Source organism: Hypanus sabinus, chromosome 21, assembly GCF_030144855.1.
Source record: "Hypanus sabinus isolate sHypSab1 chromosome 21, sHypSab1.hap1, whole genome shotgun sequence".
Classification (NCBI taxonomy): Eukaryota; Metazoa; Chordata; class Chondrichthyes; order Myliobatiformes; family Dasyatidae; genus Hypanus; species Hypanus sabinus.
The window spans coordinates 66,465,607-66,491,629 of NC_082726.1; the positions used below are offsets into that span (position 1 = coordinate 66,465,607).

General features: G+C 43.3%; 1 protein-coding gene across 1 annotated transcript; it reads right to left on the reverse strand.

Annotated features, from left to right (window-relative positions):
- Positions 1–7,790: 7,790 nt before the first annotated feature.
- drgx (dorsal root ganglia homeobox) lies at positions 7,791–20,844 on the reverse strand. Its single transcript, XM_059946971.1, has 6 exons — positions 20,807–20,844; positions 19,478–19,568; positions 18,794–18,895; positions 15,860–16,032; positions 15,660–15,772; positions 7,791–8,053 (listed from the first exon to the last, which is right to left on the reverse strand). Exons 1-6 carry the CDS (start codon positions 20,842–20,844, stop codon positions 7,791–7,793), a joined length of 780 nt encoding a protein of 259 aa, XP_059802954.1.
- Between the last annotated feature and the right edge of the window lie 5,179 nt (positions 20,845–26,023).

Consider the following 26,023-nt stretch of genomic DNA (forward strand, 5'->3'; position numbering starts at 1 on the left):
AAAAAAACTTTTAAAGTAATGTCACGAGGAAATCTGCAGATGCTGGAAATTCAAACAACAACACACACAAAATGCTGCTGGAGCAACAGCAGGCCAGGCAACATCTATAAGGAGAAGCACTGTCGACGTTTTGGGCCGAGACCCTTTGTTAGGACTAACCGAATGGAAAGATAGTAAGAGATTTGAAAGTATTGGGGGGAGGGGGAAATGCGAAATGATAGAAGAAGACCGGAGGGGGTGGGGTGAAGCTAAGAGCTGGAAAGGTGATTGGCGAAAGTGATACAGAGCTAGAGAAGGGAAAGGATCATGGGACGGGAGGCCTCAGGAGAAAGAAAGGGGGGGGGGGAGCACCAGAGGGAGATGGAGAACAGGCATAAACAACTAAATATGTCAGGGATGGGGTTAGAAGGGGAGGAGGGGCATTAACAGAAGTTAGAGAAGTCAATGTTCATGCCATCAGGTTGGAGGCTACCCAGCCGGTATATAAGGTGTTGTTCCTCCAACCTGAGTTTGGATTCATTTTGACAATAGAGGAGGCCATGGATAGACATATCAGAATGGGAATGGGATGTGGAATTAAAATGTGTGGCCACTGGGAGATCCTGCTTTTACTGGCGGACCAAGCGTAGATGTTCAGTGAAACGGTCTCCCAGTCTGCGTCGGGTCTCACCAATATATAAAAGGCCACACCGGGAGCACCGGACGCAGTATACCACACCAGCCGACTCACAGGTGAAGTGTCGCCTCACCTGGAAGGACTGTCTGGGGCCCTGAATGGTGGTGAGGGAGGAAGTGTAAGGGCAGGTGTAGCACTTGTTCCATTTACAAGGAAAGGTGCCAGGAGGGAGATCAGTGGGAAGGGATGGGGGGACAAGTGGACAAGGGAGTCGCGTAGGGAGCAATCCCTGCAAAAAGCAGAAGGGGGGGGGGAAGGGAAAAATGTTTTTGGTAGTGGGATCCTGTTGGATGTGGTGGAAGTTACGGAGAATTATATGTTGGACCTGGAGGCTGGTGGGGTGGTAGGGGAACCCTATCCCGAGTGGGGTGGCGGGTGGATGGGGTGAGGGCAGATGTGCGGGAAATGGGAGAGATGCGTTTGAGAGCAGAGTTGATGGTGGACAAAGGGAAGCCCCTTTGCTTAAAAAAGGAAGACATCTTTTAAAGTGCTGTGCCATTTTCAGGCCATGCAAAAATGTCCTGCTCACAGCAATGATTGGTGTGCACAGCTGAAAAAAATATGAGAGGGAACATTGCCATATCACCTCGAAGTTCAGTCCTTTGCTCATGTGTGGAAATGAGTGGTGAAAACCCATTGATAGTTTGAGTGAACGAGGGCTTTTCTCTTTATAGAAAAGGAGGGTACGCAGTGACTTGATAGAGAGGAGAAGAGGCATGGACAGTGTGGCCATGCAGAGCAGAGACATATTCTCAGGGTGGGAATGGCTAATACAAGGGGGTATAAGTTTAATGAGCTTGGAGAGAAGGATACGGAGGATGTCAGATGTAAGTATTTTAACACAGAGAATGGTGAGTGTGTGCCAGGGATGGTGGTAGAGGCAGATACTTCAGGGGCATTTAAAAAACTCTTAGAAAGCACATGAATGATAAAAAAATGGAGAGCTGTGTAAGAGGGGAGGCTTAGATTGACCTTAGAGTAGGTTATAACGTCAGCACAATATTGGTGGCAAAAGAGCTTGTGCTGTGCTGTAGTGTTCTATGTTCTATAAAAGCATTGCTAACCAAAGCACAATAATGTAGTGGTTAGCATAATGCTTTACAGTACCAGTGACCCGGGTTCAATTCCAACAGTTGTCTGTAAAGAGATTATACGTTCTCCCCAGGACCTCATGGGTTTCCTCTGCTTTATTATGATGGAGGTGCATAAAATGATAAGAGGCATATATTCCTGCCACAGTCTAAAGATGTACTGTTTAGTAGGTTAATTGTCCTGTAATTATGTTAGGGTTAAATCAGGGCTTGCTGGGGTGGCACAGCTCAAAGGGCCAGAAAGGCCTATTCCAGGCTGTATCTCAATAAATTAATCAATAAATTGGGACATGCCAGAGAACTATATAAGTCTGAATTCTGCTGACCTTAGAGAATGTCTTAGCAATAAATCTTTGGTACCAGCACTGAGTGAGATCTTGCTGGCAAAGGCCAGCAGTTCTGTGGGAGCCTTCTGACATCTACCCCCTAAGTGCTGGGAAGTTCTGGATTTTGGCAGCTGTGGGCGAGAGTCTTTCAGAATCAGAATCACGTTTGTTATTACTGGGCACCAATGTCCTGCTAGGCAGCCAGTCACATTAAATCACCCTCTTAAAACAGACTTGCGAGTGATTTTACATAAACATGGTTAACTAAGACAGGATACACAAACACAGTAAGGTAACTTTTAAAACATAAAAAAGGTTCCAAAATCCTTTATATTCTATGATAAGATAATCATGCAAATAAGTTACAATACATTGCATAAAGTAATTTCTAGAAATATTAAACATTTTAAACCTCAAAACAGATTTTTTTTTATCAAAAGCAGCTTGTCAAAAGAAGTGCAAAAACTTTTCTCCCAGGGTGGAAATGGTTCATTCAAGGGGGTATAACTTTCAGGTGATTGAAGGGTGGTAAATGAGTGGAATGCTCTGCCGGGGTGAAGGTGGAGACAGATACATCAGAGGCATTTAAGGAACTCTTAGAAAGGCACATGGATGATAGAAAAATGGAAAAAATTGTGGGTCAAAGAGCCTGTACTGATCTATGTTCTTAAACATCTTGCACCACAAAACTGATTTTATATCAAGAGCAGCTTGTAAGAAAGGTGAAATGGATGGTAACATGCAAAAAAAAATGCTGGAGGTACATAGCAGGCCAGGAAACATCTATGGAGAGGAATAAAGAGTCAATGTTTTGGGCAGAGACATTTCATCAGAACTGTTTATTCCACTCCATCAATGCTGCCTGTTCTGTGATGTCAGAAAGATTGCAATGGAGAAGCTGAGAACACGGGCCTCTGTGACGACACACTGCTTCACACTCTGCAGCTCTGTGATTTCAGCAGCAAACTGCCAGAACTGTGGTCAGCCCTATGCAACAGTGACAGTGACAGTGAACACTGGCAGGTTTAATGCAGTGAGTGCAACATTATAAAATTGGTTTCAAAACTCTGGGTGTAAACAAAAGGCTCTGAAAAAGGAACACTCTGTTGCAAAGCAAAGTTAAGCACAGTACCTGTTACCACCCTGTAAAGGTGGGCTAATGCAATGTGATTATAAAAATCATTCCATAGACAGAAACATCAGCAACAGACAGCGTCGCGAGTGAAGGAAGGAAGAATATCGATGTGGCTGCACACTCTGCTTAATAGAGTCACAGAGTACAGTGGGAGTTCAGCAAACACTCTCCAAATGTCAGGCCTGCACAGGCAAACACCTCCCAGTCTCCACCCAGCTAACAGGAGCAACCTGCCATTCATTTCCAGCTCATCACCTGCAGCCTATTTAAACCCAGTTCTCATCCACAGACTTTGTTACCCATCCTCAGCCAGTTGCTCTTTGCCTTCAGTTACCTCATTGCCTCGTTGCATTAGGTATCTGTTCTCTCTTGTTTGGTGGCTCCTTGTGGCTTGTTATTTTGCAGTTTATCAGTAAAGTATTATTTTCTGCTGAATCGGCTCTGCTGCTCTGCTTGTGTGTTAAGCCTCTATTTCTTCTGACACCAAAATCTTCTCACGCAGCTCCTCCCAGATCCACACACTTCATTCAGCAAATTGAACGTCACAGCAACACTGCCACCTATAAACGAGGTCACCTACATACCTGGCATGTCAGTCAATATCCACGGGGAGTAATAAACAGTCAACATTTTAAGCCAAAACCCTTCATCAGAACTGCAAAGCAAGGGGGAAGGAGCCAGAAAAGGCTTCTTCACTAGCTTCTTCCCCTTCCTTTTCCTGTCCTGATTGATCAAGGCTCTCAGTCCTAAATATTGACCGTTTATTCCTCACAATTGCTGCTGCCCGACATGCCGAGTTCCTCCGCTCTTGTCTGTGTTTCTCTGGACTTCCAGCATCTGTAGAATCTTTTGTGTTTATGACCGCAAACAATGTTTTTCCTTTATCGTCAGTGGATGAAAGTTATGGAATACTTCAACATAAAAGAGGGTGAAAATACTAAACTGGCAGGTGAGAGGTAAGATGCTGCACAACCTGCTGAGTTCCTTCCTGCCGTTCCAGATTTCCATCATTTACAGATCTCCTGTCTCTTTAATTTAAAGCATTCATCCCGGTTATTATGTTGACTATGTTTAATGCCTGTCAAAGAAAACAAGGAGCAGAAAAATCCTGTTTTAAATGAACAAACCTCACAAATATTGGCTAAAAAAAGTGAGGAATAAGGGACTGGGCGTACAATTACAAATCACCCCCAGAAACCAGCAGAAAACCTGTGCTGCAGAGATCTAATATTAACTAGTAAGCTGATGCCAAACATGGAACACAAAAAACTGGAGAGTGAAAAACAAACTACTGGGAGAACACAGTTGGTTAAGTAGTAGGTCCTTAGGAAGGGTCTCCACCCAAAATTTTACAGTTCCTTCTTTTCACACCCCTTACCCTTCCTCCAGAGTCTGCTAGACCTGCTGGCTTCCTCCAACAGTCTGTCTTTGGCTCCAAGTGCCAGCAGCTTTGGAGTCAGAGCACAACTTCAGTCAGTGGTTGAAGAGCACTTGGGAGGAATAGAGAAAAATAGAATACAGAAGAGTACAGCACAGGGACAAGCCTTTCAGTTCACAATGTTGTGTCGAACCAATTCAATTAGTAATCAAATGGCTAACCAAACCAATCTCTACTGCCTACACAATGTCCATACCCTTCCATTTTCCTCACATCCATGTGTCTATCTAAATGTTTCTAATGTATCTGTCTCTACCACCATCCCAGGCAGTGCATTCCAGGCACTCAGCACTCTGTGTGAAAAAAATTGCCCCTCATATCTCCTTTGAAATTACCCCCTCTCACCTTAAATGCATGCATTCTGGTATTAGACATTTCAACCCTGGGAAAGGGGTACTGTCCCTCTACCCTACCTATGCCTCTCAATCTTATAAACCTCTATCAGATCTCCATTCAGGCTCCTCCCCTCCAGAGAAAACAACCCAGGTTTGTCCAACCTCTTGTTATAGTGCATGCCCTCTAATCCAGGTAAACCTCTTCTGCACCATCTCCAAAGTCTCAGTCACTGACTGAAGAACATTATGGGTGGAGTAGAGAAATTTCAGAAAGAAAACTCTTTTCCACACACTCAGCCAATTGCTTAAACTCTATTTGATCTGGAATACTTTCTTCTTGTATGAACATCTTTGCAATCAAATAAAGATCTTCAGAAGGTGATGCCTCAAAAAAGTGGCATCCATCATTAAGGACCCCCATCACCCAGGACATGCCCTCCTCTCATAGCTACCATCAAGGAGGAGGTACAGAAACAGGAAGATACACACTCAACATTTCAGGAAAAGCTTCTTCCCCACTGCCTTCAGATTTCTGAGCTGAAAATGAACCCATGTACACTAACTCACTAATTTTTTCTTTTGACACTAGTTATTTAATTTTATATATATATATATGTAATTTTTATTTATATATGAACATACACATATACATAAAGAACTAATATATATAGTTCCTATTGGGATTTACAGGTTTTTATTATTATGTATTGCATTGAACCGCTACCACAAAACAACAAATTTCCCGAGATCCACCAGTGATATTACACCTGATTCTGAAATGGTTATAAAATACTTCAAATAAAAAAGAACAGCCTAAGTAATGAAATGAAGTGATTGGCAGTGAGGGGCATCAGGCACTAGACTAGTTCAACAATGATATATTACTGACAATGAGGTCGGAAGTGATATTCAATAAGGCAGAAAGGAACAATGTCCATGCTTTTACAGGGCTGCTGAACAAGCTTTATAGTATCCACCCATACTGCCATCCTGCAGGATGCACAACATTTCAAAAGAATAGTATTTTAATGATTTGCAGCTGAGATGCTCAAAATTGATTGGGCAATTGATCAGATCCTAGTCAAATAACTTTAAAAGCTTTGGGATTCAAAATGGAATTCACAGCTTCAATGGAGTTGCAAAAACAACAGTTACGAGGATAAAATTGCCATTAATAAAACAGGTTAGTGTGCTGAGCACTTTGAAAGCACTGATTGTATGAACAGATCTGTGGGATGATTTAATTCTTCTCCTAATGCTTATTGTCCTGTTAAATAAATTGAGCCATCTCAATAGCTTTTTAATCTTTATTAATTTATTTTTTTAAAACAAAGAGGTTAAACCATGCATCATAAATACACAACCTTCCACCCCCTGTAATTGCACACTGCCTCAAGCATCAGACAAGAATTCCATGTTATCTAGTATGGCAATAGTCACTAGTGTCGCATCGTGAATTATTAAATCAGTACTTCGTGGTAATACATAATTTCTTATCAATTATTCATGCTAATGTGCGTGTAGTTTACTTAATTGTGTTATTGACGATCAAAAGTAATTTCCTGAAAATCCACAAGGACAGAAAATTTAATCAGTGTAACTACTTTTCGGATGCAATGCTGTTAAGTATTCTTAATTTGTTCAATCGTCATTTATTTATGCACCTTTCTGTTGGAAATACAAATTTAATCAAACAATTAAATATGAAAGTTAGGTTACAAGAACCCTGGATCATATCAAGTTGAATTTTATGCCGGTTAATCATATTTTAGAAGGAAATGGTATTAACCTGATTATTAAAGACTGGAATGCACAGTTTATTACAGCATATGGCAATTAATCTAAGACAGAGGCTATTTAAAGAAATTACAGTGGAATATTGCTCTGGAATTTAGAAATCTGATTCATGGTGTGCCCACTTGTACTTTCTTAGTAAAACACCCAATTTATTCAAATAAAGTAGCAACAATGAACATTTTTAAAAATTTAGGATCTTTACATATTAATGTTTCATTCTTGTTTTCCCCTTAACTAAATGCAAGATATTTTCTTTCTAAAATCACACATTTTAATAGTATTTACAGTCCACAATACATAGAGCCCTGAAATATCTCACTCTTTGTAACTGTTATAGTATTCATATTTCATCAGAACTTCAAGTTAAAATTAACAGCATAAATTAAATTCATAAATCCTATTGCAGTGGAAAGTATACCAGAAATTGTGCTATTAATATTTTAAATGAATTCCTATTAACAGTTTATCCACTTAATAGAAATCTACTATATCATAATGACCTAGAAACTCGGATCGCACACAAACGGTCTCAGCTTGCAGAAGAACCACCTGCATATGCAAATTTATCAGTAATCTGCTGTACTCTGTCCATTCACATTTGGTCGGTGATGACTTACCTGGCTGGGATTATAACCTCCTTCCTGCATAGTGATCAGAGAATAGATAAAACTGCATGTGTTCTGAGGAAACGCTTGGCGACATTCATCCACATCAAGACCAGAGCCACTGCACAGCTACGCTAAAAGGCTCCTACCTTCCCATTAATCCAAGAGTTGAATGAACATGGTTAAAAGAAACAAAACCAGTCAGATATGCTGCTGCAAAAGTTCAGAATCCCTCTATTTACATCTTTTGGCTTTGACCAGGTAAGAACATCTTAGCTTCTGTACAGTTGGAGTCACGGCTTGACGGTAGTGTAGATCCAGCATAGTCAGAACATTCACAATGATGTCGTAAAGTGATCTCAAGTGTTGTCGCTACAGTTATGTTGTTCATAGGTTCCTTTCACTCTCCATCTTTTCTTTGGGGAGGCTTGCCTTCTCCTGGTCGCCATCCAAGGCAGCCTTTGTTCCAATGGCGGGGCTGCTGTTGGATGACGGAAGCAGGTTGGCAGATTGCAGCACGGCCTCGGAGTGTTCACGTGCTTTCATCCGTAGTGCAGCCACGCTGGCCGTTCGATTACTCTGGCAGCCGTATGGTGGCAGGAAGGACAGGCCCATTGGGTCTGGCGTGCAACAGGAACACAGGGAATTCCCTGAAATGAACACAAGTATATTAATAATGTTCCTTTGCATATGGAAATCATAAGCACAAAAGATTCTGTAGATGCTGGAAATTCTGAGGAAGAAACACAAGGTGCTGGATGAACTCAGCAGGTCAGGCAGCATCTACGGAGAAGAATAAACAGTCAACATTTCAAGCTGAAGCCATTCGTCGGGATCATGATGAAGGGTCTTGGCCCAAAATGTTGACTGTTTATTCTTCTCCGTAGATGCTGCCTGACCTGCTAAGTTCATCCAGCATTTTGTGTTAATATGGGAAATTTAAAATTTACTCAGTATTGCGGTTGGATAAGATATCTTGAGACTAGAAAATGATGCATTCTAGTAATTCATGTTGTGCTTTGCATCCATTTCAATAAATTTGAAAACAGTTCCAGGTTAGGCAACTTGACAACTCATTGTTTCTAATCATATCTGCCAACTCAAGACAAGCCAGATCAGTTGACGAGCTGCTATTTTAATAAAATCAAAATCAAGTTTAATGTCACGGACATTTACATGGAATTTGTTGTCTCATGGCAGCAGTACAACACAATACATAAACGATCATAAATTACAATAGGAAATATACATACATAAAAAAGTAAATTAAATAAGGAGTGTGAAAGGAGAGCAAAAATAATGTGACATTATCTTAAAGTTTTGATGTACATGTGACAAATAAAGCTTATTGTTTTAATCTATAATGAAAAGATATTTTACTAACAATTACCATAAATAAAAAATTAGATGCATTATTGCACAGAGTACAGGTCACCGTTTGGTAACATTAAAACAGATGTTTCCTTTCTTTGTGAAATAATTAAAAGAATCACTGTTGCAAATAATAAGTTAATCTGGTGGAAAGTGGCATGTTCTACAAAAGTCATCAACACTTCACAACAATCTACATTACTTAGATCCAACTGAAAGTACTTTATCATAATCATCTAACAAGGATACCCTTACATCAGCAATTACAGGATCAAGGATCAATGGGTTGAGTAATTAAGTCTGCCTCTTGCTTCAATTAACAACATTTAAAAGCCATGTAGATAAGTACATGGAGAGGGAAGGTTTAGATGACTATGGAACATAAGCAGGTAGATGGGACTTGCTTGCTGGCATGGACAGGTCGGGTTGAGTGGCCTGTTTCCATGCTGTATGACTCTAATACTTCGCATACCTGCATCTGTTTCAAATAAAACTTCCTTTCAGTTCCACAAAGTTAGGGAAGGAAAAAAGGATTAACATGCTAACTAAAATAGTCATTAACACATAGGAAAAGTTTCTATTGAGCAAACCAGTGCACTATCCCAACTTTATTCCCAGGAAAACTTAAAATCCACTCTGCAAAGATCTCACCCTGGAGCTGTGTTCTGATTGGTCAAGTCCTTAATTCATAGAATGGAGAAAAGTAGGAGTGGCATTGAGTCATTCAGCTCTTCAAGCCTGATCCTTTTTCAATGCTATTCTGGAAGATACTCTTTCATAATACCATACTTCTATTCTCTCTCTTTGGTCCTTTATGCTTTTTGTTTAGAAATACACACAACACACACACACAGAACAGTTACACACAACACTTGCAGAACAGATACACACAGCACACACAGAGCACTTACACACAACACACACAGAACACACATATCAAACACACAAAACACAAATACATACACAACACACGTACAAATGACCCACACAACAAACTGTAGATTATGAAAATAAAAAGCACTGTTGACCAGAAATTCACAGTCAAATGTTCTGCTACTCAGCTATATCCCTGTTAGTGTGCTGTACTGCCCCATGTCCTATGTCAACAGAGGTTGACTTCTTAAATATATCCTGTGACTTGGTCTCCATACACCTCTTTGGAAAATATTTCCAAACTTTCACCAACCTCTTATAAAGCATTTTATCTCAGTCCTAAATCTCTTATTCCCTGTTCTGTCTCTGTGATACTTAACTCCAGATGACACACATTCAAGGGAAACATTCTCCCTGCAATAGTGCGTTGAGTTTGTCTGAATGCTATATGTTCCAATAAGAGTTCAGCCTCATTCTACTAAACTCCAGTGAAGGCAAGCCTGGTTGACCCCATCACTTCTTCTGCAATCCCAGGAATCAGTCTGGTGGACCAACAATGCCCTTCTCAGGCAATATTCAAACAGTCAAAACTGTGTCCTCCAGGTATGATCTCACCAAGGTCCAATTTTTATAGTAGTTAATGTATTTATGACATGTCTGGCAGTGCAATAGAGATATTTCCTTTGGGATTCTTTTGCTGCACTTCAGATTTCCAGTATAACACGCAAAACCGGTCCCTTTTGAACAATTAATAAAAATACACAGTTATCTCAAGTATCCTTCAGAATTATACACAAAAACTGCATCTTGCAGAGTTTATAAGCTAATATTTAATACAGAGGTACTTGGGACTCCTAGTCCAGGATTCCTTAAAAGTTGGCTTGTTTTGGCTACTACTGTAATTTAGCAGTTAGCACAATTCTATTGAAGCTTGGAGCATTGGAGTTTGAAGTTCAATTTGGTGCCATCTCTAAGAAGTCTCCGTATGTTCTCCCCGTGGATTGCATGGGTTTTCTCTGAGTCCTCCAGCTTCCTCCCACAATCTAAAGATATGTGGGTTAGTAGGTTAATCGGTCATTGAAAATTATTCTGTGATTAGTTTAGCTTTAAATCGGGCTTGTTGGGGGTTGCTGGGCAGTGCAGCTTGAAGGGCCAGAGGGCCTACTCCATGCTATACCTCCAAATAAGTAAATAAATTTGAGATGGTAGTAAGGAAGACAAATGCAATGTTATCATTCATTTTGAGAGGACTAGGATATAAAAGCAAGAATGTAATGCTGAGGCATTATAAGGTGTTAGTCTGACTACATTTGGAGTATTGTGAGCTTTTTTGGACCCCGTATCTAAGAAAGGATCTGCTGGCATTGGAGAGGCTCCAGAGGAGGTTTATGAGAACGATCCCAGGAATGGAAGAGGAACATTAGATGCTTTGGGTTTGTACTCTCCTAAGAGGGTCCAGAGAAGGTTCATGAGAATGATTCCAAGAATCATTAACATAAGTGGGGTGTTTCATGGCTTTGGACCTGTGCTCACTGGAGGTTAGAAGAATAAGGGGTGATCTCATTGAAGCCTACTATATATTGAAAGACCAAGATAGAGTGCACATAGTGAGGATGTTTCCTATAGTGGAGGAGTCTCGGACCAGAGGACACAGCCTCAGAATAGAGGGGAATCCTTTTGTATGGAACTGAGGAGGAATTTCTTTAGCCAGGGGTTGGTGAATCTGTGGAACTCTTTGCCACAGGTGACTGTGGAGACCATGTCATCGGGTATATTTAAGGCAGAGATTGATATGCTTTTGATTAGTCAGGGCATGAAGGGACACGGTGAAAAGGCAGGAGGCTGAGGCTGACAGGGAAATGAATCAGCCATGATGAAATGGCAGGGCAGACTTGAAGGGCCAAATGGCCTAATTCTGCTCTGATATTTTATGGTCTAATGGACATTTAATAGATAATGGTCATCTTCCTCAAAACTGAATTCTTTCCCACTGTGTAATGTGATTGGCAAATCTATATTTTACTATATCTCTGTCTCAGATCAAGTTGCACTAGATGAGTTCCTTGGTACTGATAGACCAAATATAAACAGTAAAAAACATCACTTCAAACCTTACAGTCAACTGGGTTTGAAAGAATTCTGGATTTTGATCTCAATTTATATATGCCTAAATTTCTATTAATAAAAAACAATAGGAAAGATAACATATCATTAAAAGGTCCAGGGATTAAAAGGGTTGCTTTGCACAGCAATGACGTTAGATGTTTGACCCCAGCTCACAAAGCTGATCAAATATGAGCAACACGTACTTGATACCACTTTGGTTACCTGACTTGCCATCTGCTCCTGTAAAACAATCTGCTGAGATCTCTACAAGGGGACTTTGCTTGTATTTTATTTAGAGGTACTGCACAGAACAGGCCCTTCTGGCCCAGTGAGTTACACTCCTCAATAACCCACCTATTTAACACTGGCCTAATCATAGGACAATTTACAATGATAAAGTAACCTACTAACCCGTACATCTGTGGACTGTGGGAAGAACCTGCAGCACACGGAGGAAACTCACATGGTCATAGGGAGAACGTACAAACTTCTTACAGAGTACACCAGAACTGAACTCTGGTGTCCCAAGCTGTAATAGCATTGTGCTAACTGCTACGCTTTTCACTCAGATTCCTCAGTGTCATTGAGCAAATCCATTTCATTCCATTATTTGGTCCAGATTGGAAGGACATGTTTGGGACCCTTGACCTAACCTGTGCTTGGACTTTGAGCTCTAGAGATGCACAGAATATCATAGAAAATAGAGCATTACAGCACAGTCCAGGATTTTCATCTTCTCCAAGGTCCATCTAACCCTTCTCTCCTACATAACCCTCCATCCATGTGCCTAAGAGTTCTTAAATGTTCCTGATGTGTCTGCCCCTCCCATCACACCTGGCAGAGTGTTCCATGCATCCACTACTCTGTGTAAAAACTTACCTCTGACATACCCCCCCCTATATTTTCTCCTCCATTCACCTTAAAATGATGCCCCCTCATCGCCTCACACCATACCGTGTCCTTTTTGTATAGTAAAATCATCAACTGCCCAGAAACAGTCATTTGCATTAAATGTATGTATAAATTGCTGTATGTTTCATAATGCCACAATTTAATTCAGAGTCCAGAATGTGGATTTAATCAATTATTACTAAACACACAAAGATATTTTTACTCATTTTAACAATTAGATGATATAATCTGGTCTAGACTGAATCCTACTTAGTCCTGCTCATGTAAAATTTCAAAGTTCAAAGTAAATTGAAGTATATATATGTCACTATATACTACTCTGCGATTCATTTTCTTGTGGGCATTCACAGTAAATACCAAACAAAAGCACAAAAGAATCGTTGAAAAATGTACAAAATCAAAAACAACCAACCAAAGTACAAAAGAGAACAAATTGTGCAAATACAAGAAAATAATAATACTAGTGCATTAAAAAACTAATAAATATTGAGAAAGGAAGAGGTACAGAAGCTTGAAGACACACTCAACTTTTCAGGAACAGCTTCTTCCCCGTCTGCCGTCAGATTTCTGAGTGGACAATGAACCCATGAACACTCCCTCAGTACCATTTGGCTATATACCTAAAGTCACTTTAGTTTTTATTATTATATATATACATTGTACTGCTGCTGCAAAACAACAAATTTTACAACAGAAGCCAGCGATATTAAACAGGATTCCGATTCCGAACATGAGTTTGGAGTCCTTGAAGTTGTCGAATCAGTTCAGTGTTGGGGTGGCTGTTGGGGTTATATGGAGAGAAATTTGCTTCGAATTTCCTTATCAGCTCTCTGTGGCCAAAGGGGCTTGAGTATTATCAGAGCTGTTCATTAACTCTCATGGTAACTGGAAGGAACAATGCTATTGTTGTGGGATACACATGTAATCTGTACAGCATTCTCGCAGTTGCCCCCATCTGTGACCGATTAACAAATCTGTTCATACTTTAGCTTGAAGCTGCGGGTCTGTCGTGGATCTCCACGCTATAAACACGTCATTCACAGTAAACTCAACACCCACATCAAACCTGAACCAACCGGGAAAAATGCATTGTGGTTTCCTTCGCTCTCCACCAGCTCACTAGAACACGAGATAAAATGCCAAGTTTAACTCAAAGAAACACGCACAAAATGCTAGAGGAGCTCCGCAGGCACGGCAGCATCCATGGAGAGGAATAACGAGTGGATGCTTCGGATGCGAAACCCTTCATCGGGACCTTAATCATGACCTTCACTTGCGTTTAACTTTAACCCAACCCCCATTTCTTCCGAACCTGTACCTGATGAGAAACAATTGTAACTGTCCGATTCAAATACAATTATTTCTAGGCTTGTTTGTTTCTGTCTCCAATAGATTCGTTAGTTTGTGGTATAAATATTGAAAGTGACAATAGTTCGTGAATGTTACAGTCCAGACATTAACTGATGCAGTTCTCGCCTCCATATTTACTCTCGATGTGATACCGGCCCCTCTGTGCACCGATCAATAATTAAAACGGAATCAAATCAGTTATATTTCACGGGACTACCTCTCAAATCTGGCGCACAACCAGTCCACTACTCTGCTCAAACCTACTAGGTGAGTAACAAGTCGTACCTGATGAAAATTTTATTTCTCGCCGCATTTAATATGTTTAAAATCACAGCTCGATTGGATCTGCAGCAGGGCACAGTCATCGGGGTCTGTAAAACAGCACCGCGCCTGGAATTCCTTCTGGGGGAGGCTGAGGGCGCCGGTGCAATTACTGGCGCTGCCACCGACTTATCTTACCCTGAATGGGTGGTGTGATGTCTCTACGGGGCATCGATGGGGGTAAGTGCAGGTGTGAAGTGGAGGAGTCCTACCGCCTGATGGGAATTTCTGTTTAAAGACCTCAATGCAAATGGGAAACACAAAGATTCTGCAGATGTTGGAAATCTTGAGCAATGCACAAATTGCTGAAGGAACTCAGTAAATCAAGCAACATTTATGGAGTTACAAAGCCGAGTATATAATCCATCTGCCGGCCTTTAGCACTATGGCGGGCATACTTTGTTTTCCCAACTAATGACATTAATGGATTCTGCCTCAGCATTTTCCTGAACGATTCGCACGAGGTTGCGATAACGAGGGAATGTCAAGCTACGTCTTCTTCCATCATCTGGCGTAACTGGCCAAAGCCGGCTCTCCCTGTCACTTGTGTTAAAAGTCTCACTTAAGGATTCTCTGCATTGAGGGCGTTTGAGTCTCAGATACTGAGACGGGTTTGGCAGCAGGGGTGAATTGATCTTTCTCTATGGGCTATGGGTCAGCCTAGGTAATTTCTAAAGTAAGTACATGTTCGGCACAGCATTGTGCTGGAGGTTTTCTATGTTTCTCTCCTGCCTTACTGTGGGCATCACCACAACCTCGCCCATTACATCTCGGGGAGAAAACAGCCTCAGACTCGGATTCCCTGTCGTTGGACTCCTGGGATGCAGGACGGAGGAATAAAGTGCCATCTTTAATCTGGAGTTCCGTGGTCCCGTTGACTCTCAGTAGGTGGAGTAGTTTTCCATGTAGTGTAGCGGCTAAGGCAATGTTTTACTACACCAACGATCAGGGTTCAATCCCCAACGCTGTCGGTAAGGAGTTTATACACTCTTCCCGTTTCGTCCCACGCTCCAAAGACGTATGAGTTAGGGTTAGTAAGTTGTGGGCATGCTATGTTGGCGCCGGAAGCACGGTGACACTTGTGAGCTGCCCCCAGCTCATCTTCAGACACAAACGATGCAATTAACTGTACGTATTTGATGTTTCAAATGTATGTGACAAATAAAGGTAATCTTGCCTCTTATCGTTCCTGATGAAGACCTTGCATCTCGTTCTATCCTCAAGCCTAATAGTTCACTCACCGACCCCACCCCACCTCGCTATCCTTCCGGTTCGGTGCATCTTCACTTGTGATCTACCGAGCGAACTGCAAACCAGACTCACCTTTTAACGATGCAACTTGGGTGAGAGCTTGGGCGTAGGTGGCGGTGTTGAGGAGAGTGGTGGGCAGACACGACGGGAAGAATGGCCCGGCGGGGCCAACCGCTCTGCTGAGGCTGAAAGAAACGCCAAGTTTAGCAGGACCATCACAGGCAGTTAAAACTCAAAAGCGACAAGCAAGATGCAAAATCAGTATCCCTTACTTCTGTTGCATTTCTAAAGACTCCTTCTTGTTCCTATTTTGCTCCATTTGAGAGGGAGAGTTTAGGTTTCTCATCGGCGGCGAACCCTCTCCCGAGATCTCTTTCCCAGTCTCCTGCTCCGCGCTCCCTCTCTCCGTCTTCCTCCATTTCGCTCGTCGGTTTTGGAACCATACCTGTCAATTCAAAGCTCGGGATGTGAAGTCAGGTTCGAGAACCCACTATTCGTGTTTTCTTGGCCTGATAATAAGTGGTCGCGTTATCGAATGGGGCTCCGACACTTCTGTTCAAAGTCAGGCCGAGCTCTCGAGGACACCGCTCGTGTTTCCGAAAGGCGGCAACTACTTACCCGCTGCCCTGAGATTCTACAATCTGTTAACTAAGGTGAAACACGAGGACCTTTCCTCCTACCACTTTTCCTACTGCCCCGATCTCTCCAACCCCTCCGCACTCAAAGACTACCACCGCCCGTCAGAAAGACCCCGCCTTGGTAATGACCGCCCGATGCACGTTCGATCAAAATGCAATAATGTTCAAGTTCAGATTTGTTTAAAATTACATGCATTACATGCTGTACTTTATTGGCAGCTTGAGGAGTTTTGGTATGTCACTAAAGCCACTTGCAAATTTCTGAAGGTGTACGATAGGGAGCATTCTAACTGTGTGGTATGGAGCGGACACCGCACAGGGTCGGGGGGAAACTACAGAAAGTTGTTAACTGGGCCAGCTCCATCGTGGGCGCTCGCCTCCCCAGCATCAAGAACATCTTCGAAAGGCGATGCCTCTGAACGGTAGCGTCCATGGTGAAGACCCCCATCACCAGGACATGCTCTCTTCTCATCGCCTTCATCAGGATCCTGGAGGCACAAAACTCAACGTTTGAGGAACAGCTTCTTCCACCCTACCATCAGATTTCTCAATGGACAGTGAACCCATGAACACTACCTCCCTATTTTTCCTCTCTTTCTGCACTACTAATTTAATTTAATTTTATGTATTTAATATATATACGCTCATTGCAATTTATAGTTTTTTTATTATTCACTGTACTGATGCCACAAAACAACAAATCTCACGACATATGCCAGTGATATTAAACCTGCTTCAGATTCTAATTTAGTCCGTTTTGTTAAATTTGGTAGCGGACACTCGGTGAAGGGCGGACCCGACACTCTGCCCCAATTATGCATGCGCTATTGAAATTTCTGTTAGCTTCACGACGATATTAATGACTTTATAATCACGTAAACTTGGGTCAGTTAAGTGCGGACCAGATGCAGATAACTTCTTGCATCATAATTGAATGAAGGTCATTGGCTATAACAACATTTAATTGAGCAATTTTTCATTATCATATTTTAATGACTTTCCACTGACAGTCCGCTACAAAGTAACATGCATGATGAAGTCGTTTATATCCTATTTAGTGATTGTTTGACAACATCAGCTTCGATTAAGGCTGGGCTTTCTAACGCATTAATCATATTTTAGTGGTCTACGGATTCCACGTCGCGGATTTTTTTTTTTATTGGCTTTGTTTTCCGAGTTCTCTTTTGTCTCAAGAAAATAAAAAGACGATTGAAAATCTCAGGCTCCGGTTTACAGAGTAATTGTCTCCACTTGCTATCTCACCCCTGCACCTTCCCGCACAAAGTCGTGAGCTGCCCGTCCTCAATGCCCCTAATTGCTACATTTATCTTAATTTGCAGTTTCTCTTTCGGCAGGAGGGGAGCAGGCGACGGTGAAGAAGCACTTTAAACACACCTAAAATAGGGTTCCATTGAAAAATAATAATACGCCTCCAAGTGAACGTCGAATCATGTCCAGATTTAATAAGCAAGAGCTCTTAATCCGTTTAAGGAAGAATAATATGTTTACAATGCCTAATTCAGAGCAGCGAATTCCATTATTGCGCTGTGTTCATTCACTTTACAACGATAGAATCGTGACCCAGAGACAAACTGTTATAATTCTTGCAATTACATTCACCCATAGATCTCACCTACAACAGACTTCATAACTGCATGTCTGTGCAATCCTTTATTAAACATGGGGTGAGTTTTTTTTAAGCCGGCTCTTTGTGTTAAATTACATGCAGCCAGATATTCAAAAATTTCACTGACAGCGTGGTTTCAGCATTGAGCATAGAACAGTACAGCACAAGAACAGGCCCTTCGGCCCACAATGTTGAGCTGAACTAATTAAATTAGTAAATAAATGGCCATCTAAACTTATCCCTTCTGCCTACACAATGTCCACGTCCTTCCATTTTCTTCACATTCACGTGACTATAAAAAGTCCCTAATGTATCTGCCTCTTACACCACCCCAGGCAGGGCATTCCAGGCACCCACCAATGTGTATAAAAAAAACTTGCCCCTCACAGCTCCTTTGAAATTACCCCGCTCGCCTTTAATGTATGCCCTCTGGTATTAGACATTTCAACCCTGGGAAAAAGATACTCTATCTATGCCTCTGATAATCTTATAAACCTTTATCAGATCTCCTCTCAACGTCAGCTCCTCCAGACAAAACAACGCAAGTTTGTCCAACCTCTTGTTACAGCACATGGCCTCGAATCCAGGCAGCGACATGTTAAACCTCTTCTGCACCCTCTTTTTTTCACAAAGGACAAAAACCAGTTTGCGCTCACAATATAGAAGAGAGTTTGGGACTTTTTTTTCCAAGGCAAGGAAATGGATGTGCATTGATGTAATTTAGTGCCTTAGAGACACGGACAAATTAGTGTAGAACATTATCACTAGTTAATTATGAATGACCGATTAATCAACCTAATCTAATATTCCACATTATGTTGACGTTATTAAAGTGCATCACATAAATGACAGATAGTCTTTCATTGCTATATCTACAGCCAGATATGCACTTTACACTGACGATATCAAAAGGTCTGAGCTGTCCTTCAAAGCCCGTTTACCTGGACTCGTGCTTCGGTAAGATTTATCTTCATTGCGAGTTCCTCCCTGGTGAATACGTCTGGATAGTGTGTCTGTGCAAAGACGGCTTCTAAAGCTTCTAACTGGAATAGAGTGAGAGAATGCACTTTTTTAATAAACAAATCTCCCTATAAATCAGCGACAATACCGTGATTCGGAATTTGCCCCGTTAGATTGCGATTTGAAACGAATGTGCAAAGTGGCATCAAATTTCTCACACTTTGGAAATAGATTTCCATAAAATCACGAGATAGGAGCAGAATTAGGCCATTCGGCCCATTGAGTCTGCTCTGTCATTACACCATGGCTGATTTATTATCCCTCTCAGCCCCATTTCTCCTGTCTTCTCCCCGTTAGTCAAGAACCTATCAACCTGCGCTTTAAATATACCCAATGATTTGGCTTCCACAGCCCTCTGTGGCCATGAATTCAGCAGAATTTCAATGGTATCTTTTTTGTTTCGACGAATTGGTTCAGGCCTCAGTTCACCCTCTTACAACCGATTTCGTTTGTGAGAAAGACCATAAGTTAAATTTGTAACCATCCGAACATCGGTTTGATTTGTATGGAAGTTTTGACCATCGAGGGAGCCCCGTGAACAATATTATACAGCTTGTTTGTGCTTCAATCGCGTCTCACAAGCAGGTCTCTCGCGGCAGTCCGACCTGCTGAAGGGTGAACGTTGTCCGGTTCCGACGCTGCTTTCTGCGGAGAAACCCGTCATCGAAATCGCCGGCGCCGTGACCTCCAAAGCCGCTGGAATTCACTGAGAAAGAAGAAGCATAACCTTTACCCACTTGAACAATGGGGAAAGCTTATTTAAGAGAGGGAGGGAAATCCCCTGTACCCCTTGAGACAGTAAGCTCAGCTTTTAAAATAGCATTTTTAAATCCCGTATTTGCTTTTTCAGATTGTGGTTCAATTAGGTAACAGTTACGGGGGACAATCCCCGCGGGCCGGTGAACTGGGTAGGGGGTCTCTCGCCTAGAAAATATTCTGCTTAGCTTTGATTTGCAAATGGCAGGTCCTCAATAAAACACAGACATTGAAAATATCCATCAAAAAGGCATATTGATAAGATTAACAAAAACTATTTTTCTCAAAACCATTCTCCCAAATCTCTCGGCAATGATCGCAGTGGCCTTCAGTTCGAATGGGAACGCTAACTCCAGCACTTGGACAGGGAGTGAAAACTTCCAATAAATCTATCCCCCCCCCACCCCACCCTGTGTATTATTTGTTTGCAAAACAGCATAAAAGATTCATGCGGGCCGTTTGGCAAAGGGGGTTGAGCGTGACCACATGTTAAGGCGTTGATTCGAAGCATGACACCGAACATCTGCGATGGTAAAAGCCTAATTTAACCCCCGGGCGAAAAGGAAGGCTCCTTTATAGCCGCAGAGGAAGGAAGGAAGCAGGTGGCCCGTTCTCGGCAGACCGGGGTGAGCACCGTCACACGGGCGCTGCGAACGGCACTCGCCTTAAGTGGATATCCGTCATTACACAGAGATTCAATAATTCTGTAAAATATAAATAATTAACAGCAAACCCTTAAGATTGTGCAGAGCAAAATCAGATCAGATATACACAGGATAGGATCACGCACACTCACTATTTATTTAACTCGTTAGTTAGCGGCCACATTTGACTCTCGCCAAATGTTGTTCCGTTAAAAAGGTGCGTTGAGTTAGGCTCCGGCACCGGCATCACACCTTCGCACATCACCCAGGTGCGGAAAACCGCGGACTATCCGACAGGACAAATCTAGGTAAAGAAACGTTCTATTGGAATACACGGATTTGAGCCTTCGTTATAAAGTACGAAAATTCCGTTATTAACAGAACACAATTATTATTCTATTTCCATGGCCATTGGCAGGCGATGTTTTTTGGCAATTAATGTGTTCAGTTGGATCCTCGCTGTTACCGCACACGGTTAATTTACGCCAAGTTACAGGCACGAGAACGTACTTACAGGAATTAGTCCTGCAACACTCCCCATCTAACTGCGGCGGGCAATGGAAGTAAAACATCGTGTTACACCAGAGGACTGGGCAAAATTTGTTTTGTATCTGAGAAGAAGAAAAAAGAATCAATAATGTTAATAATGAGAATAAGAATAATCTGCAGCTGATTTCCACCATAGAGTTTCCATCTGCGAGAAGCAGAAGCGAGGCCCGAGCGCCTTCTGCCACCGTCCAGGGAACAGAAGCAAGTGACCGGTACCTGGATCCGGCTGAGGGTGTGGGGCGGCTGTGGAGGAGGTTGCGAACCCTTCCCGGCAGCGAGTGGCCAACCCTCAGCAAGCGACTGACCAGCTGCCGCTATCTGTCTGCGGCAGGCTCTGCCTTTATAATCTCACGCATAATTGGGTTTAATCTAATTATTTCCAGCATTGTCTTCGGTGAGTAACTTAGATAGGCCCTTTGGGCTTTGCTAAAATGCGCACGTGGTCTGGAACGTCATTTCTCAACAGCACCCATTTGCAGAAGGGAGTCTGCTTCTCCGAAAACGTGCACCCTCTCCATCGTTCCTCCCGTCTGTAACACCTTACCTATACGACGGAGATAAGACGATTTCTCGGGAGAGTCACCGCTCATCACAGCGCTCCACTTTCACCGCCCAGTGAAAGACCCCGGCGACCCGCCGCTGCGAGCCCCGCGCACAAGCCGCGGTTTGGATGCTGTCACATCGCTACCTCTTTCAGATACTCACAGCAAGGGGTGCATCGATTTACGCCGCTTCCCTCAGTAAATGATGTGCAGGGGACGCTATGATATTATTTCTAAAACGCATTAGAGTCAGGAGCAGACACCGCGCGGTTCCCGCCTCCCGCAATTTGCGCTTTAAGCACTCGCTAAAAATTCCAAGTCGAGGCGCGGGACTGGGCTAAATCATATAAACTGCAAAAAATGCAAGTATAATGGCGCGCAATTGGTTCTGTAATAGCATTACGCAAAGATAATAGCCCGTTAGAGCCCCCTGCACTATTAAGCATTTCCCTAGCGTAAAGCCTTGATGATATTAGGGGGGAATATAATGATATTTTGGTTATTAAATGCGCGTAATTAATTTATGCGCCACGGAAAATAAAGTTGGTTTATGACCTTTGCAAGATGTTCAGATGGAGCGTCTATGAGCTGCAAGTCAGACAACTGTTGATAAGTTTTTCCCCTCTCTTCCGTCCACTTTGTTTCAAATTGTATTTTTAAGGCTTCTGGCTCATAGTTACAAGATTTATTGTTGTATTCGGACAGGGTGGATGCTCCCAGGCGGGACTGGTGTATTCCCGGAAGGCGGGGCTGGTATACCGAGGTTTGGAGTTGAAATTCCCGGGCGGGATTGGTTTGTTTTGAGAAGGGACTGCTATAACAGGGTGGGCGGGTGTACTCTTGCGGGGGCCGGGTGTATTGGAGCGGGGCTAATACACCTCCTCATGCACCCTCACTTGACCCATTCTCCAAATGAGGGTGCTTGCGGGTCTCTGGGTTAACTGTCATCTCTCTGTCGGAAAATTCTGAAACAGGTGAGCGAGTCGAATAAAGAGTAGCGTGTGCCTGGTGTTCCCGGGTGAGGCGAGGTGGGATACCGGTAGGAGCGGGGGGGGGGAGAGGGCGTGTCAGGGTCGGGGCGGGTTTATTATAACGGGGCATTATGTACCCGGGCGGGGCTGGTGTATCCGGGATTGGGGCTGATGTTCCCGAACTAGAATTGTCTATTAGGGGAGAGGGATTGTTATAACAGGGCGAAGCTGGTGTTCCCAGTCGGGTTCGGTATATTCGGGGTTAGGAAGGTTGCATGTGGACGGGATTGGTGTTCCCGGGATTGGGACTGACATTTCTTGGGAGGAATAGTCTATGGGGGAGGAGTGGCTGTTATAACAGGGGGAGGCTGTTTCCAGGCGGGGTTGACATTTCTCTGCGGGATTTGATTTGCTGGAGAGATAAATTGTTACATCAGGGTGGGGCGGGTGTATCCTGGTGGAACAGGTGTATCTGGGCCTGGGCGGGATCGATATATCGGGACGAGTTGGGTGCCCCTGAGCGGAGCTAGTGTTTTCGGGACTGGGGGTAATATTTCAGGGCGGGATGGGTTGGTTGGACGGAAGGACTGTTACATAAGGTGTAAACGTGCGATATTGTTGTATTTGGGACGGGGAGAGCGTATCCGGGCGGGGTAGGTGCACCCAGGCGGGACTGGTGTATTCTCAGAGGGCAGGGCTGGTGTGCCTAGGGTTGGAGCTAATATACCCGGGCGAAATTGTTCTGTTGAAGAGAAGGTACTGTGATAACAGGGCAGGGCGGGTGTACCCTAACAGGTTCGATATAGTAGGGCAGGGCTGAAGCACCTCCTCATGCACCCTCACTTGGACCACTTATCGATCCCATTGACTTATCAATCAGCCGTCCTTAACGAGAGACAGAGCGCGATTTACAGCTCAATTCTGACTCACAGAAATAATGTTTGATGGTGGTGACGGTGGTAGAGACGTGACCGGACCGTCCGCTGCTGGGGCAGCGGGCCCCCCTCCATGATCTGCCTCCTCGGGAAGCCAGACACGACTGTAGCACGATTTAGAGGGGTTGGTGGTCAGTCAGAAAACGTGTCTTTGGTCGCCGTGCATTCGTTTTATTAAGAGAACGGTGAAAATAAAACAAAACACTTCTCGACGCCAAGCACTGGGCAAAACATATCATGCAGTAAAGCACCGAAATCATCTCATCAGTACAAAACCTCAGCGTGAATTACTTATGTCGGCGAGATTTTGTCTCCATTTCAAACTTCTATTCCCTTCACGTAAATGCCAAATTAGTCAAGGTGACTGCCTCTAATTTCATCTAACCTCTTTATTGTTGATGCCCTCAAGACTCATAATGTCAATTGGCTGGAAATACGCGGATCAGCAATTAACTCGAGCAAATAAATCCACGGTTGCTTTTGTCGTGAAGAAAGTTGGTACCGTCCTGGAATTGTAATTAACCCGCGCCGGCCCATGAAACAGAGCCGCCTTGCCAACTTTCCAGTCCGGGCAGCCTGCAATCGAAGCTTTATAAATTGTGTCTATTGATAATAAATTATGAAATAGATGAGCAATCGGTTCGAAATAGAGTTCCGTGCATCACTGTGCTAACGTGGATGCAGGTCCGATTAATAGAGATCTTCGGCGATGCTATTACATAATCTATGGCTTTAGAAAAATACTGCCAGATATTAGCAAAGCGAGGACTCGCGTCAATAAAAAAAAACATCGTTGTAATGGAATTACACATAAAATACTGGAGGAGTTCGGCGCTTCAGGCAGCGTCCGATGAGGAAAATGGGCGGTCGACGTTCACCTGGACTGTCCATTTGCCCCCGCGGTTGCTACCTGACCTATTGAGTTCTTTCAGCAGCTCGTTCAGTATCGCCGACACATGCCGTTAAATTTGTTGTTTTGCGGCAGCAGAACGGAGAGATTACAATAAGAAATAAATACAAAACAAAAACACGAGAAAGTCTGCAGAGGCTGGAAATCCAGAGCCCCACTGTCAAAACGCGGAAGGAACTCAGCAGGTCCGGCAGCATCTACGGAAATAAATAAATAGCTGATATTCCGGGCCGAGACCCTTCTTCAGGACTGAGAGGAAAGGAGAAGATGCCAGAATAAAAATGTTGCGGGAGGGGAAAGAGGCTAGCTGCAAGGAGCTGGGTGAAGCCAGCCGGGTCAAGGGCTGGTGAAGTAGGAATCTGATAGGAGAGGAGAGCGGACCATGGGAGAAAGGGAAGGAGGAGTTCGCAGGGTCAAATGATAGGCAGGTGAGAAGAAGTAAGGGGCCAGAGTGGGGAAATTTTGTTCATCAGAAGGAGAAATTGATATTCATGCCATCAAGTTGGAGGGCAATCCAGACGGAATGCCTCCTCTGCCCTGAGTGTGGCCCCGCGTCAGAGCGGGACTGGGAACGGGAATGGGAATTGAATTGCTTGGCCACCAGGAAGTCCAGCGTGCGGCAAAGGTGCGGAGGTAGTGCAAGATAGTGAGATAGTGTTCATGGGTTCAGAAACCATTCAGAAATCTGACAGCGGAGGGGAAGAAGCTGTTACTAAAACATGGTAGCAAGAAGCCATGTCTTGGATGGCGAGGGCCCTCCTTGAGGCACCGCCTTTTGAAGATGTTCTTGATGTTGGGGAGGCTGGTGCCCATGATGGAGCTGGCTGAGTTTACAACAGCTTTTTCTGATCCAGATTCCAGCATCTGCAGTTTGTTGTGCTTCTATAATTGTCATGCACTCTAGGTTAGGGGATTAAATGGTCTGTCATCATTATAATTCTTCTGAATTGTTTCTAAATACTAGCTTTTTAGGTCTAAACCTAAAACGAACTCCCTTTTAAACAGTGAACCGGCTATTTTTAAAAAAGCCAGAATTAACTGATTAACTAAGATGGATTGATCAGTAATCTCTGTAGAGATGACCACTCCACGCCTTTGCTGGGGTTCCCACCGCTGTGCCAGCCTCTTGCGCCCAGGGCACTGGTGCACTGAGATCGTGTTCACACAAAAATCCCTTCCGCCGCTGGCCATTGATGAACCGGACCGGCTTTATGTTCGGGATATTAAGTTCCAGTTCCTGCAGTTAAAGGTTTGACATTTCCCCAGATGAATATTAATTTCGATACAAGATTATGGGCCGAAAGGCCGGTCCCCGTACTGTTCTACGTTCGAAGAAGAGCGGGGCTGCCCCTCCTATCCCCAGATCCATCGACGGGCTTTAAAAGATACGAGGGAGAGTCAGGGGAATAATGTTGAGAGGGCTAATAAATCAGCCAAGATCGAATGGCGGGGCAGACTCGATGGGCCGAATTGTGGTCTTATCAAAGAACGCGGGCGTGGATCAGAGTGATGATTGGAAGGACCGATCCGTATTAACGTCAGGAGTGGAAAGCCGATGGACTTAATAATTAATAACAGTGGACTCGCCCACACTCTTTCCCTCCCCTCACTCCGCAGTGGGGAACCCCATTCCTCAGAAATATACCAGTGGGGAGAACTCATTAAAGTCCTTTAGTTAGTTAGTTAGTTAATTAGTTGGTTTGATTGGGCTCTAACTGTAGCATTTAACCCCATCCGTCCGTCTCGGGTCCAAAAACAATAATGCACTAACCTGACAACAGTGAAGCAAATATCAAGCTCATTTTCCATATATTATCCAAATAGCTCACTTGCCAATAATTAAA

Bases quoted from the DNA above. Each gene is read 5' to 3' on its own strand.
- drgx (XM_059946971.1), bottom strand. From the start codon at position 20,844: ATGTTTTACTTCCATTGCCCGCCGCAGTTAGATGGGGA. The intron at 19,569-20,806 runs GTGTTGCAGGAC...AGTGAATTCCAG, and splicing joins CCGCCGCAGTTAGATGGGGA to CGGCTTTGGAGGTCACGGCG. The intron at 18,896-19,477 runs GTCGGACTGCCG...ACTCTATTCCAG, and splicing joins CAACGTTCACCCTTCAGCAG to TTAGAAGCTTTAGAAGCCGT.